Here is a 14,563-nt window from a genome sequence, read left to right on the forward strand (position 1 = left end):
ATAAAAGTGGACCCATCGGAACAATATGGGATTCAAATGAAAGGTATTCAAGAGTAGAGTACGAATTTTGTAATAAAAGTTGGGTGCAAGTAACTGGGGGGCCGCCCCAGCCCCAAACCCCCTTAGAATAGCTTTGTTTGACGATCATGACAATATGGGACTCAAATAAAAGGTATTCGGGAGTAGATTACGAATATGGTCAGGAAGTAGGAATAGACTTTAAAATTTATTGATAACGGAAGGGGTCGGACCCTCCCCCGTTACCTCAGAAACACCACCCAGAAACAAAAGTCGATCGATAAGGACAATATGGGTATCAAATGAAAAGTATGCGGGAGTAGATAACGAATCTGTCATACAAATTCATGTAGAAGTATAGGGGGTCACCACACCCTCGTATGGACTGAAAAACGACAGAACCGATTTTCTCCAAATTTTCGCATATTGTGTAGGGTGGTCTGGAAGGAAACATTTTTCGATATCGGATGGGGAACGGACCCTCCCCCTTATGCCAAAAACACAACCCAAAATCAAAAGTGTACCGAACGGGACAATATGGGTATCACATGAAAGGTATTGGAGAGTAGAATACGAATATGGTATTAAAATTTGCGTCTTAGTACCCATCAGGCCGGACGTAGGCTACTGTGGTACGAATTCGATATCCACATTCAGAGGGAAGTGTCCCCACCCTAAAAAGATATTAGAGAGTTAAAGAAGGCGCAGCGGAGCGGGCCCGGTTCGGCTAGTTTTCTATAAAAATAACATTTTGAATAAATTTTATATGAAAATAAATTTTTAAAAAATTTTCTATGAAAAAAAATGTTGACTGAATTTTGTATAAATAAAAATATTTGACAAAATCTTCTATAAAATAATAATTTCTAAAAAATCTTGGAAATTTTTAATTTGGATAAAATTAGTTATAAAAGTTAAATTTGGACTAAATATTCTATAAAATTAAAAAAATTTGCTATATGTTCTATGAAAAAATTTGAAAAAAAAATATACAATTACAATAGTTTGACAATTTTTCCATACAAATAAAAATTTAAACAAAATATTCAAAGAAATAAAATTTCACAAAATTTTCTATAGAAATAAAATTATAAATTTTTCCAAAAAAATTTATATTTTGAGCAAATTTTCCATAAAAATTTAATTTAACAAAACTTTGTTTTTAAAGGACATTTTTTTATGTCTCGTCCCATTGTAACAGCCTGTACTTGTCATTACTCACCTTAGCCTGCTCCAAGATCTTGTGCAATCTATCGTTGGTATCATTTTCCCGAAACGGAGGTGAACCGATTTGTGTGTTAATATTCGGTGGGAGTACGGTGCTGAATTCATTTAATGAAATTTTCAATTGTTCTATGGCGCCTAAAAGTAGACTACAAATTTCACGATGCAGTTGTCGTGATTGTAACAGTCTTCCAGCCGGGCCACCGCTACATTTCGTTGTGCTCACCGCTTGAGGGCCAAAGAAAACCGCTTCCAAAGGGCCCGGAGACATGCTGCCTCTACAACTGAGTTTTCCCGTTCCCAGCCAAGGTTTGGAGTTTTTGGGAGCACTGTAATCAAATGAAAGAAAGCCAAGCAATTTAAATTAAAAAAAAAACTTTTATGGTACATTTGAAATTCACTTTAAAAGTTCTAGTCATAACACTTATATACAAACTAAGTCTAAGATATTCTACAATGAAATGAGAAAATCAAAAAACTTAAACTACTTTTTCATACTTTCATTTCCATGAATCTACATTATGGTCTCTAACTACAAAGATGCGTATGAGGAGAAAGAAGTTATGGTCACTACATGTACATATTTTACTATGGTGATATAGGACACCCTCTTTTGCTAATTGGACTACTAAGGATGCGAGGATTCTGTGAAATTGTTTTCTTACCATACTTTAATATAATGGAATAGTGATTTCCTTGGGGTTTTTTTTTAAAGAGGAGGGAAGATGATGTATTAGCAGATAATGTTAAAAGTGTGTTCCAACGAAGCAACCAACCAATACAGATGAGTATGGATGGAGGGGTGGTGAAGTTTTTTGTTGAAATGCATAGAAAAAAAAATGAAAAATTGATATTTGGTCAGTTTAAGGAGTTGAAGGGTTTGGGGGTTATAATGAGGATGGTTATAAATGAGAAAGTTTTTCAAGCTTTTCAATGTGAAGAGGGTTAAATACTTTAACATGTTGCTGTTGGGGAAAAACGGGTAACCAAGTTGACCAAACTAGTAATGACTTATGTGCTATATGGAGGGAAGTTTCAGTTGCATGGAATTTTCAAAATATTTGACCAAATCAATCATTAAAACTAAGACTTATATTGGTCTATGGGAATAACATTTAAAATTTTTATAAAAGTAGCATTGAAAATTTCTTTAAACAATGATAATTTTTTCAAAAAAAAAAATATGGTGAATGAATCGAGAGTAAGTGGGCATCTGCACTGCGTAATGCCCACTTAAAAGCATAGTTCAATTTAGGGAAATAAATTCAACCAAGTCAATTTTGCTTTCGTTCGATTCTCGGAGCGTATTTTTAGATCTTGTGTCCAATGGACGGATTACCCGTTCACGTTCCTCTCGGTTTGTCACTTCTCTGTGAATGCCTATCGGTTTGCACTTCTCTGTGAATACCTATCGGTTTGTCACCTCTCTGTAGATACTTTGAGAGAAGTAGCCATAAGTCAAACCAAGGTGCGCCAAACCATAATGATCTGTACCCTTTTCACCAAAAAAACCCATCAGTATGTGTTCTATTTTTTGATAGGTGGTTGAAATTTTCATTAACCATACAATTTTATTAAGACTGATATACTCACAAATGTTGCAAGCATTTGTTAGGGAATAACCATTGGTAAAAAATGTTGTTGATGTTTTCTCCAAGATTTTAACCCAGGCGTCAACCGTCATTTGGCCGACATTTTAGTCTCAACGTCATGTAAAAGTTGTGACTTAATTAATTCGTATCGCGTCTTACTCTTTCGTGTGCCAGTATTGCTTTGGGTAAGTCAATAAATGCGTCAAATCTGTCTTGCCTCTGCTCTTCCTGGCATCAGTTGTTTTCGTCGGTTCTTCTTGACTAATGGTTTATGCAAGTCTTTTCTTTCCTTTTAGAACATCTTTTAGCTTCAGGTCTTTATTGTACCAATTCTGCCAAATGTCAGTCTTCCTCGAGTCAGTTCTTTCTACAATCTGCCTCTCTTTTGCAATATCTTCTTTGGGTCAGTAATTCCCTACTTTAGTATTCCTTGTGTCAGACTTTCATTGCGACAGTTTTTCCTTCCTTTTTTTCCTGCAGAGAGCTTTAATGGACCGAGACTTTTTGCTTGGTTCGTCCTTTGTTGCGTCAGTTGTTCTTTGAATGCGTCTTTCTTTACTGTATTCGTAAGTGCTTTTTTTGCTTCAAACCTTCCTTGCTCGGAACTTTTTTTTACGACAGAACTTCCTTACGATAACCCTTTTCCCGTCAAACTTGCAATTCCTTCCTTCAGTCATGCTTTCAATAAGTCATTCCTTCTTTGTGTCATTCATTCTTTGCATCAATCCTTCCTAGAATCATTCCTTCTTTGTGTCAAATCTTCCTTGCGTCAAATCTTCCGTCATTCCTTCCTTGAGTCATTCCTTTCTTAGGTTATTCCCTCCTTGGGTCATTCCTTTCTTGTGTCGCTCATAACTCACGTTTTAACTTCCTTGTGTCATTCCTTACTTGCGTCACTCCTTCCTTGTGTCATTCTTTCCCTCCGTCATTCCTTCTTTGCGTCATTCTTTTCTTGCGTCACTCCTTCCTTGCGTCACTCCTTCCTTGTGTCACTTCCTCCTTGCGTCACTCCTTCCTTGCGTCACTCCTTCCTCGGGTCACTCCTTCCTTGCGTCACTCCTTCCTTGCGTCACTCCTTCCTTGCGTCACTCCTTCCTTGCGTCACTCCTTCCTTGCGTCACTCCTTCCTTGCGTCACTCCTTCCTTGCGTCACTCCTTCCTTGCGTCACTCCTTCCTTGCGTCACTCCTTCCTTGCGTCACTCCTTCCTTGCGTCACTCCTTCCTTGCGTCACTCCTTCCTTGCGTCACTCCTTCCTTGCGTCACTCCTTCCTTGCGTCACTCCTTCCTTGCGTCACTCCTTCCTTGCGTCACTCCTTCCTTGCGTCACTCCTTTCTTGCGTCACTCCTTCCTTGCGTCACTCCTTCCTTGCGTCACTCCTTCCTTGCGTCACTCCGTCCTTGCGTCACTCCTTCCTTCCGTCACTCCTTCCTTGCGCCACTCTTCTTTGTGTCATTTCTTTCTTGCGTCATTCCTTCCTTGGGTCATTCCTTTCTTGGGTCATTCCTTCCTTGGGTCATTCCTTACTTGCGTCATTCATACCTCGTGTGATTGCTTCCATGCGTTATTCCTTCCTTGCGTCATTCCTTTCTAATACATACCTCGCGTCATTCCTTCCATGCGTTATTACTTCCTTGCGTCATTCCTTCCTTGTGTAATGCATTCTTTTCATCATTCCTTCCTTGAATCATTCCTTTTTTGTGTCAAACCTTTCTTGCGTCAAACCTTCCTTGCGTCAAACCTTCTTTGCGTCAAACGTCATTCCTTCCTTGCGTCATTCCTCCTTTTGTCATTATTTCTTTGCGTCACTCTTTGCTTGTGCCATTCCTTCCTTGGGTCATTTATTCTTTGGGTCATTCCTTCCTTGAGTCATTCCTATCTCGCGTCATTCGTTCCATGCGTTATTCTTTCATTACGCGATTCCTTCTTTGCGTCATTCCATCCTCGCGTCATTCCTCCCTCTGTCATTACTTCTTTGCGTCACTCTTTCTTTACACCATTTCTTCTTTGCGTCATTCCTTCCTTAGGTCATTCCTTGCTTGTGTCATTCCATCCTTGGGACATTTCTTCCTTGCGTCATTCCGCCCTTGCGTCTTTCCTTTCATCCGTTATTCCTTCCTTCGTCATACTTTCTTGCGTCATTCGTTCTATGAATCATGCTTTCAAAGAGTCATTCCTTCCTTGTGTCATTCCTTTCTTATTCCATTCCTTCCTTGTGTCATTCATTCTTTACTTCTTTGAAGCAAACCTTCCATGCGTCAAACCTTCCTTGCATCAAACCTTCCTTGCGTCGAATTTTCTTTGTGTCAAATCTTCCTTCATTCGTTGCTTTCGTCATTTCTTCCTTGCATAATTCCTCTTTGTGTCAATACTTCTTTGCGTCACTCTTTCCTTGCGCCATTCCTTTTTTCAGTCATTCCTTCCTTGGGTCATTTCTTTCTTCGGTCATTACTTTCCTGGGTTATTCCTTCCTTGTGTCATTCATTTTCGCATCATTCCTTCCATGCGTCATTCCTTCCATGCGTCATTCCTTCCTTGAGTCATTCCTTCCTTGCGTCTTTACTTTCTTACGTCATTCTTTATTTCGGTCTTTCTTTCCATCTGTTACTATTCCCTTGGCTCATTCATACCTCGCGTTATTCCTCCTTTACGTCATTCCCTCCTTACGTCATTGCTTCCTTACGTCATTCTTTCCTTGGTCATTCCTTCCATGCATCATTCCTTACATTCGTTATTCCTTCCTTACCTCATTCATGCCTCGCGTCATTCCTTCTGTGCGTTATTCCTTGCGCTATTCCTTTCTTGCATTATTCCTTCCTTGAGTCATTTCATCCTTGCGTCATTCCTTCCTTGCGTCATTTCTTCCTTTCATCATTCCTTCCTTGCTTCATTCCTTCCTTGCGTCATTCCTTCCTTGCGTCATTCCTTCCGTGCGACATTCCTTTCTTGCCTCATTCATACCACTCCTTCTTTGCGTTATTCCTTTGTTGCGTCATTCCTTTGTTGTGTCATTCTTTTGTTGCGTCATTCCTTTGTTGCATCATCCCTTTGTTGCGTCATTCATTTGCTTCGTCATTCCTTCCTTGCGTCAAACTTTCCTCTCGCCAAACCTTTCTTTCATCAACTCATCGTTTCAATGAGTGATTCCTTCCTTGCGGCACTCTTTCCTCGCGTCACTCCTTTCTTGCGTCATATTTTCGATGCGTCATTCATTTCTTGTGTCATATTTTCGATGCGTCATTCATTTCTTGTGTCATTCTTTTTTTGCGTCATTCCTTCTTTCCGTCATTCGTTCCTTGCGTTATCCCTACGTTTCGTCATTCCTACCTTGGGTCATTCCTTCTTCATGTCTTTCCTTCCTTGCGTCAATTATTCCTTCCTTGCCATATTCATTCTTTGTTTGAATTCCTTCTTCAGTACTTTGCCACAATCCTGACCTTGCCATAAATTTTCTTGGCTCTCTGGAGTCAGTCATTTCTAGCGTGAGTTCCTTCTGGAGTCAACTCTTCTGGCATCTGTTCTACCCCTCAGTAGTCCATTTTAAAGAGGCCTGGTGTTTCGATACCGGGGTATCACAATAGTCGAAGTGAGTCCGATTAGAAAATAGAAAATAACCCAATCTAATGCCAGACCTTCCTAATCCCAGATCTTCATAATCCTAGACCTTTCCATTGCCATTATCCATATTCTTTTTTTTTAATCTGATATTCTGTTTTCAGTCCAGTTTTTGATTCCTCCTTCCGGACCTCCTTTCGACACATTTTCTGTCAATTCCCCTTTGCATCGCTTTTTTCATCTTTCCTCTCATCACTCCTTTCGTTCTTTTCTCTTCACTCTTGCACTCCTCACACCATCTACAATACGTCCCGTGGGTTAAGTTAGGTTGAAAAGAGGGTGCGGATGTTTACGCAGACGATGTTATAATACTTCTAAGAGGTAAGGATCCGAACGAGCTATGCAGAAGGGGCGAAAGGGTCTTGCTTATGGCATATGACTGGGCTAGACCCAGAGGTCTCAATGTTAACCCAGAGAAGACTGAAATATGCCTGTTCACGAGGAAGACAAAGATGGGCAAATTTAACTCACCACGTTTCCTCAATAAGACGATTTCGATATATGACAAGGTCAAATACTTAGGTGTGATCAGGGACAGGTAACTGAATTGGAAGTGTCATATTCAGGAGTGTACTGAGAAGGCTCACATATGTTGGGCACTATGGGACCTGAATCCTAGGATAGTCCACTGGCTCTACAGGAGCGTGATTAGACCAACACTTACTTACGCCTCAGTAGTTTGGTGGACTGCTATGGAGAAGAAGTGCAACATATGGACCATACAATAGGTTCAGAGAACATGTTGTCTTGACATAGACGGAGCGATGAGGACCACGCTCACTAGGGTACTGCAGACTATTCTAGATATCCGACCCATTGGCATATAGATTAAGTGTGAGGCAGCCACTACGGCTATGAGACTTAAGGCGATGGGAGAATGGATTGAGCTCATACCATCGCGGTATAATCGAGGCGACGATAGGAAACCTGGGAGGAAGTGGAGAGGTTTCCGATCGGATACCTGAGATGACACTTGAGGTCGAGTGCGAGGCACAGCTGCCAATGGCACAGTCTTGGATTGACAGAACCCTAGTGTTGTCATCTGGAAGATGTTGTTACACGGATGGTTCAAAGCTGGAGGACAGAGTGGGCCTAGGGGTCTACATTGAGAACCCAAGGGACTGAGATCTGTTTTAAACTGTCTGCTGTCAGTGGCACAGTCTTGGATTGACAGAACCCTAGTATTGTCATCTGGAAGATGATGTTACACGGATGGTTCAAAGCTCGAGGACAGAGTGGGTCTGGGGGTCTACACTGAAAACCCAAGGGACTGAGATCTATTTTAAACTGTCCGACCATAATGCGGTCCTGCAGGCGGAGATCCGGGTGATCACTGAATGCAGGAGGTGGTGTGGTGATACCGCGAGGACGTCGAGTGTGAACACCTTTATGGACAGCAAAATTGCCATAAGGACGATAAAAACCAGGACGGTAAGATCACGAACAGTCTTGGAGTGGCAAAATCCGCATCGTTTGGTTGCCGGGCCATAACGGAGTAAGGCGGAATGAAAGGGCAGACGATTTGGCGGTGAAGGCCAGAGGACTGCCGTCAATAAATTTGGTTAACCTGAAACCTTTCGGGTCGACCCAGTCCGAGTTAAAGGAGTGGGCGACGAATGCGCATGCAATATTGTGGAACAGCGAAACGGTTGGTAGAACGGGGTGGATTCAGATCGTGAGAAGACGAGGCTATTATTGAAAGGAAGCTAGAAGGAGGTCAGTATAGCTATTGGTATCATAACGGGACACATAGGACTACGAGCTCAGTTATGTAAAATCGGTGCGGCAAGTGATAGCATGTGTAGGGCATGCGGGGAAGATGAGACGTTGGAGCATTTCCTTTGTCATTGCCTGGCTTTCGCGTCCAACAGACGCCGCTACTTAGGTGGAGACACAATATCATACATGAACCAACATAGGGGAGTGGCATTGAAAACAATTAAGGATTTTGTAAGTAGCACGGAATTCCTAACTTAAAATTTTCTTTTTAGAGGTTACTTTATAGTTTTTAGAGCACACAACAAGCCGATTACTGGCTTAGGTGTATGTCCATAGTGGCATGGGGCGGATTAATATTTACACCCTCTTTTTTTAACCTAACCTACATCTATTTCGCCCTGCGTTCCTTCTTCCATACCTTTTCAGGCCATTTCTACGATCCTACTTCAACGAATCTCCCCTCCGCGATCTCCTTCTGCAAATTATAATCTGTAAGCTACATTGTATTGTCCTCCAGTTTATTTTTTCATCTTTCTATACGTCCACCAATATGAAGCAATAAAATATTCTAAAACAATGGAATATTCCAAATTCAAATTGAATAAGAACTCGTGTAAACTTTCAGTTCACAAAAGTCAGATTCCATTGTTTTCGCTGTATCCCAAAATGCTTTCACAATGCATCCTATAAATTAATTGTTGTACAATGTGATGGTTTGCAAGTTACTTGTGGTAACGGAAACTAAACTATGAAAACATTTTTACAATGGCATAGTTCGTAGAGCTGAACTCGTGAAAATCTACACAACTAAAATTCAATTACTCAGCAGCTATACAAACATATTTTTATTTGCTTTTAACCTCCAAAAAAGTAAGTGTGGGTTTCATTTATTCTTTCACACTGTGCTGAATAGGAAACAGCAACTGTAGATGTAGCTGTCGACAAAACGCAAACTTTGAACTTAAACCAAAAAATTGGTTTAACACACAGAAAATGTAACAACTACCAAAAGTTGGTTGGGGCGGGGGACACAAAAGTTTAGTAGGAATTGTAATGGGGTACACAAAGATCTATTTGCCACGGCTTACAATGGCTCTCGCATAACATAGTTCTGGTTCATTTTTGAAATTCATACATACATAATTTATAATCCTTGAAGAAATCTCAGGAAACTCTGGCTTAGAGGGTTTGTGTGCGTCTGTTTGTGTTAGGTGTTACATTTTCTAGCAAAATATGGTTGGATTTTTTTTTTTTATTTTATATTGCTCCGAGTTTTTTTTTCTCGGTTGTTTTTTTCTACATTTGAACTATACAAACTTTTCATGGTGCAGGCGACAAAAAAGTTTAGTCACTCTAAAATTCCACGATAACATAAATCGAGGCGGTGTAATGACCTGAAGGACTTTATCACGCGTTGGTGGCTTACCAACACCCCCAACACCACATGTGCTGTAATAATATTAACAATGAAAATAATGAAGGCTTCAAATAATAAAAGTTTTGAGTACATAAAGTTTTTCGAATCACATATATCTTGTATACGAGGGAAGGACAAGGAGAAGAGCTAGTTTAGGGAATTGGGGTTAAATTTAAGAAAATAAAAAAAATGTTAACTTTCGCTTTTTGGGATGCACTGTAATTAATCACTTTGGATTTAAAATCAAAATTCCACTGTGGCGTATACTTATTAGAAATATTTTGAAAAAGTTTTGAAAGTTGAATAACCATGTTTTTCTCAAAATTCCACTGTGGCGTATACTTATTAGAAATATTTAAATTATAACAAAAATCACTTATACGCCACAATGTTCTTTTTATACCCACCACCGAAGGATGGGGGCATATTCATTTTGTCATTCCGTTTGCAACACATCGAAATATCCATTTCCGACCCTATAAAGTATATATACTTGATCAGCGTAAAAATCTAAGACGATCTAGACATGTCCGTCCGTCTGTCCGTCTGTCTGTTGAAATCACACTACAGTCTTTAAAAATAGAGATATTGAGCTGAAACTTAGCACAGATTAATTTTTTGTCCATAAGCAGGCTAAGTTCGAAGATGGGCTATATCGGACTATGTCTTGATATAGCCCCCATATAGACCGATCCTTCGATTTAGGGTCTTAGGCCCATAAAAGCTACATTCATTATCCGATTTCGCTGAAATTTTAGGCAGTGAGTTGCGTTAGGCCCTTGGACATCCTTCGTTAATTTGGCCCAGATCGGTCCAGATTTGGATATAGCCCCCATATAGACCGATCCTTCGATTTGGGGTTTTAGGCCTATAAAAGCCACATTTATTATTCGATTTTGCTGAAATTTGGGACAGTTAGTTGCGTTAAGCCCTTCGACATCCTTCCTCAATTTGGCTTAGATCGGTCCAGATTTGGATATAGCTGCCATATAGACCGATCCTTCTATTTAGGGTCTTAGGCCCATAAAAGCCACATGCGATTTTGTTGAAATTTGGGACAGTGAGTTGCGTTAGACCTTTCGATATCCTTCGTTAATTTGGCCCTCATCGGATCAGATTTGGATATAGTTGCCATATGGACCGATCCTCCGATTTAGGGTCTTAGGCCCATAAAAGGCGCATTTATTGTCCGATGTCGCCGTAATTTTGGCACGGTGAGTTAAGTTAAGCCCCTTGACATACTTCTGCAATATAGCACAGATCGGTCCAGATTTGGATATAACATCCATATAAACCGATCTTTCGGTTTTAGGTATTGGGGGCATAAAGGCGCATTTATTGTTCGATGTCGCCGAAATTTGGGACAGTGAGTTGTGTTAGACTTTTCAACATCTTTCTGCAATTTGGTCTAGATCGGTACAAATTTGGATATAGCTGCCATATAAACCGATATCTCGTTTTAAGGTTTGGCCCCATAAAGGCGCATTTGTAATCCGATTTCACTGTCGTATATGGTTCTGATTGGTTTATTTTTAGATATAGGTACTTAAAGACCAATATTTTGTTATACACAGGTGAACGTTAACTTGTACCTATAAGTATTTAGTCCAAATCGGAACATATTGCGATACAGCTGCTATGGGACATAGGTTATGCATTTTTCACAGGGTTTTAACGAAATGTGTTTTACATATATACCCGAGGTGGTGGGTATCCAAAGTTAGACCCGGCCGAACTTAACTTGTTTCAATAATAAGCAATGAAAATACTTTTTTGATCAAAAATGCAAAAAATACACTTTTTCACATTTTTTTTACTTCCAACTATACACTTTTGTACATCAAAGTCATTGTAAATTTTCACAAATCCAAATCATGCATAAAAATGAAGATCGAACCACAAATGCCCTCGTAAATTGCAAAATACAAAGCCAATCCCAGCCATAATTTCAACAAATAAAAATTAAAACTCGTGTATCTCTGAAATCAGTAGATATATTGTATACCTCAAGCGGACTTTTTTGATGGGTTTTTTGAGCACTTTCCAGCAAACAATGAAAATCAGGCCACAAATGAAGGTTTGACAACACAAAAAATTTTTGAAATGCCGAGGTGATAAATTTTGGGGCGCTTGGACTGCCTAGGGTCATGACATTTTGCACGATAACACCTCAGCTTTAACCATTTCAAAGAGTTATCTCCATCCGTTCTCAAATGGCAAATTTTGCACCAGTTTTTTTTCGATTTTCTTCCAATGTGCGTCTCCTCTATTATCTTGCGATGGTATGAGCAGCTTCAATCTTATGTCACTCTCATTCTCCTTTTAGCTTAATTAACATAGTCGCAGTGGCTGTGTTATAGGTTGCCTGCATGTCTATTAAATTTAATGTCATTAAGTTTCATATCTTCTCCATGGCTGTCCAACTTTGTTCCGAGGCGTATGTTAGTATTGGTTTTGATCCGTTTGCGTAGAGCTAGTGGAACATCTTCGGATTCAGGTTCCATTTCGAACCTACTTCCATTGTACATATTTCTGTGAGTTTTGACAAAAGACCTCTAAATTTGATATTTACCGTTCAGTTTTCTATTAAAGATCACTTCGTATTGTATTTGGTCTTGTAGGATATCGATTAGGTGAATGCTCTGATCCTAGGTCTCGCCTGGTCTCATCGTGCTTCTAAAACCCTTTTGACTGTAGAATTGATCTGTATTCTTGCCTCTTCAACTAGGATCAGAAATTGTCTACTATAGAAGTGTTTACAAAATGGCTACCAATGAGGCATGCCCTCTTCCACTCTATTCCTTGCCTAAAGGGCACTTCGATGTCAATGTTTACGGCGTTATGAAATAAGGCCCAAATGGAATAAAACCCCAAACGAAAAATGAAAAAGGACCTCAAACTTTTGTATATTAAGCAAAAACAACGATAATTGGGACTTTTTTCATTTTAAAAATTGGGGCTTAGTTTCATATGAAATAACCCCCAAACTGGGAAATGAAATTAAGCCCCACATCAAATTTTTGGGGTATTATTTTTATTTTGCTAAAATTTTAAATACAAAAGAAATAGCAGCAATATTTGTGAATCGAGTTTCATTTTAAAATTGGGGCTTTATTTCATATCAAATAATGCCCCAAATTTTGGGTACTTCATTAATTTTTGTCTGGGGTGTTTTATTATTCCGTTTCGGTCTTATTTCATGTTAGCTTTTAGGATTTAATTTCATTGTGGAATAAAGCACCATTTTCGTGTCTCTATTCCACAATGAATAATTTTGGGCTTTATTGCTTTAGGGCTTTATTTCATACCGCCAATGTATACCACTAACGCACAGTGGGATGGAATCGAAAACACTGGTAAAAATATGCAATTTGAGAACAGATAGAGATGACACATTGAAATTCTAAATGGTTAGAGCTGAGGTGTTATCGAGATGATGTGCAAAATTTCAAGGCCCTAGGTTGTCTGAGTGCCTCTTCGAAGGGCTCTAAGGTTGGTCACCTCGCCAATTCGGAAAATGTATCGGGCTTCCAATGAAATAAATGAAATTAATGAAATGAATGAAATAAATGAAATGAATGAAATGAATAAAATGAATGAAATGAATGAAATGAATGAAATGAATGAAATGAATGAAATGAATGAAATGAATGAAATGAATGAAATGAATGAAATGAATGAAATGAATGAAATGAATGAATTGAATGAAATGAATGAAATGAATGAAATGAATGAAATGAATGAAATGAATGAAATGAATGAAATGAATGAAATGAATGAAATGAATGAAATGAATGAAATGAATGAAATGAATGAAATGAATGAAATGAATGAAATGAATGAAATGAATGAAATGAATGAAATGAATGAAATGAATGAAATGAATGAAATGAATGAAATGAATGAAATGATTGAAATAAATGAAATGAGTGAAATGAATTAAATGAATGAAATGAATGTAATGAATGAAAGGAATGAAGTGAATGGAATGAATGAAATGAATGAAATGAATGAAATGATTGAAATAAATGAAATGAGTGAAATGAATGAAATGATTGAAATAAATGAAATGAGTGAAATGAATTAAATGAATTAAATGAATGAAATGAATGAAATGAATGAAATGAATGAAATGAATGAAATGAATGAAATGAATGAAATGAATGAAATGAATGAAGTGATTGAAATGAGTGAAATTATTCAAATGAATGAAATGAATGAAGTGAATGAAATGAGTGAAATGGATGAAATAAAATTAATGAATGAAATGAAATTAATGAAATGAATAAAATGAAGGAAATGAATGAAATGAATGAAATGAGTGAAATGAATGAAATTAATGAAATGAATGAAATGTATGAAATGAATAAAATAAATGAAATGAATGAAAAGAACGAAAGGAATGAAATGAATGAAATGAATGAAATGAATGAAATGAATGAAATGAATGAAATGAATGAAATGAAATGAATGATATGAATGATATGAATGAAATGAATGAAATGAATTAAATGAATTAAATGAATTAAATGAATGAAATGAATTAAATGAATGAAAGGAATGAAATTAATGAAATGAATGAAGTGAATGATATGAGTGAAATTAATGAAATGAATGAAGTGAATGACATGAGTGAAATCGATGAAATGAATGAACGAAATGAAAGAAATTAATGAAATTAATGAAATGAATAAAATGAATGAAATAAACAGGTGTCGCACAGCGGCATGCTGTTCGGACTCGGCTATAAAAAGGAGGCCCTTATTGGGCTTCAATTTGAACCGGACTGCCCTCATTAATATGTGAGAAGTTTGCCCCTGTTTCTTAGTGCAATGTTCATGGGCAAAATTTGCATTTTTATCTCTATCCGTTCTCAAAAGGCATAGGTTCGATAGAGTCTCTCTATGCCTGCACTTCATCGATCAGATTTTCCGAACATGCTATTATGTCTAAAACTTCCTCCCTAATCCTGTTAAAA

At 38.2% G+C, this 14,563-nt stretch overlaps 1 protein-coding gene across 1 annotated transcript in view; it reads right to left on the minus strand.

The window, feature by feature from the left end:
- LOC106091808 (uncharacterized) overlaps positions 1-14,563 on the minus strand; it is a 194,169-nt gene that overhangs the window by 12,870 nt on the left and 166,736 nt on the right. The window contains exon 5 of the mRNA XM_059360224.1: positions 1,241-1,571. Within this exon, the coding sequence (XP_059216207.1) occupies positions 1,241-1,571 (331 nt within the window). The remainder of the gene's footprint in view (positions 1-1,240; positions 1,572-14,563) is intronic.

This window comes from Stomoxys calcitrans, chromosome 1 (genome assembly GCF_963082655.1).
Source record: "Stomoxys calcitrans chromosome 1, idStoCalc2.1, whole genome shotgun sequence".
NCBI lineage: Eukaryota > Metazoa > Arthropoda > Insecta > Diptera > Muscidae > Stomoxys > Stomoxys calcitrans.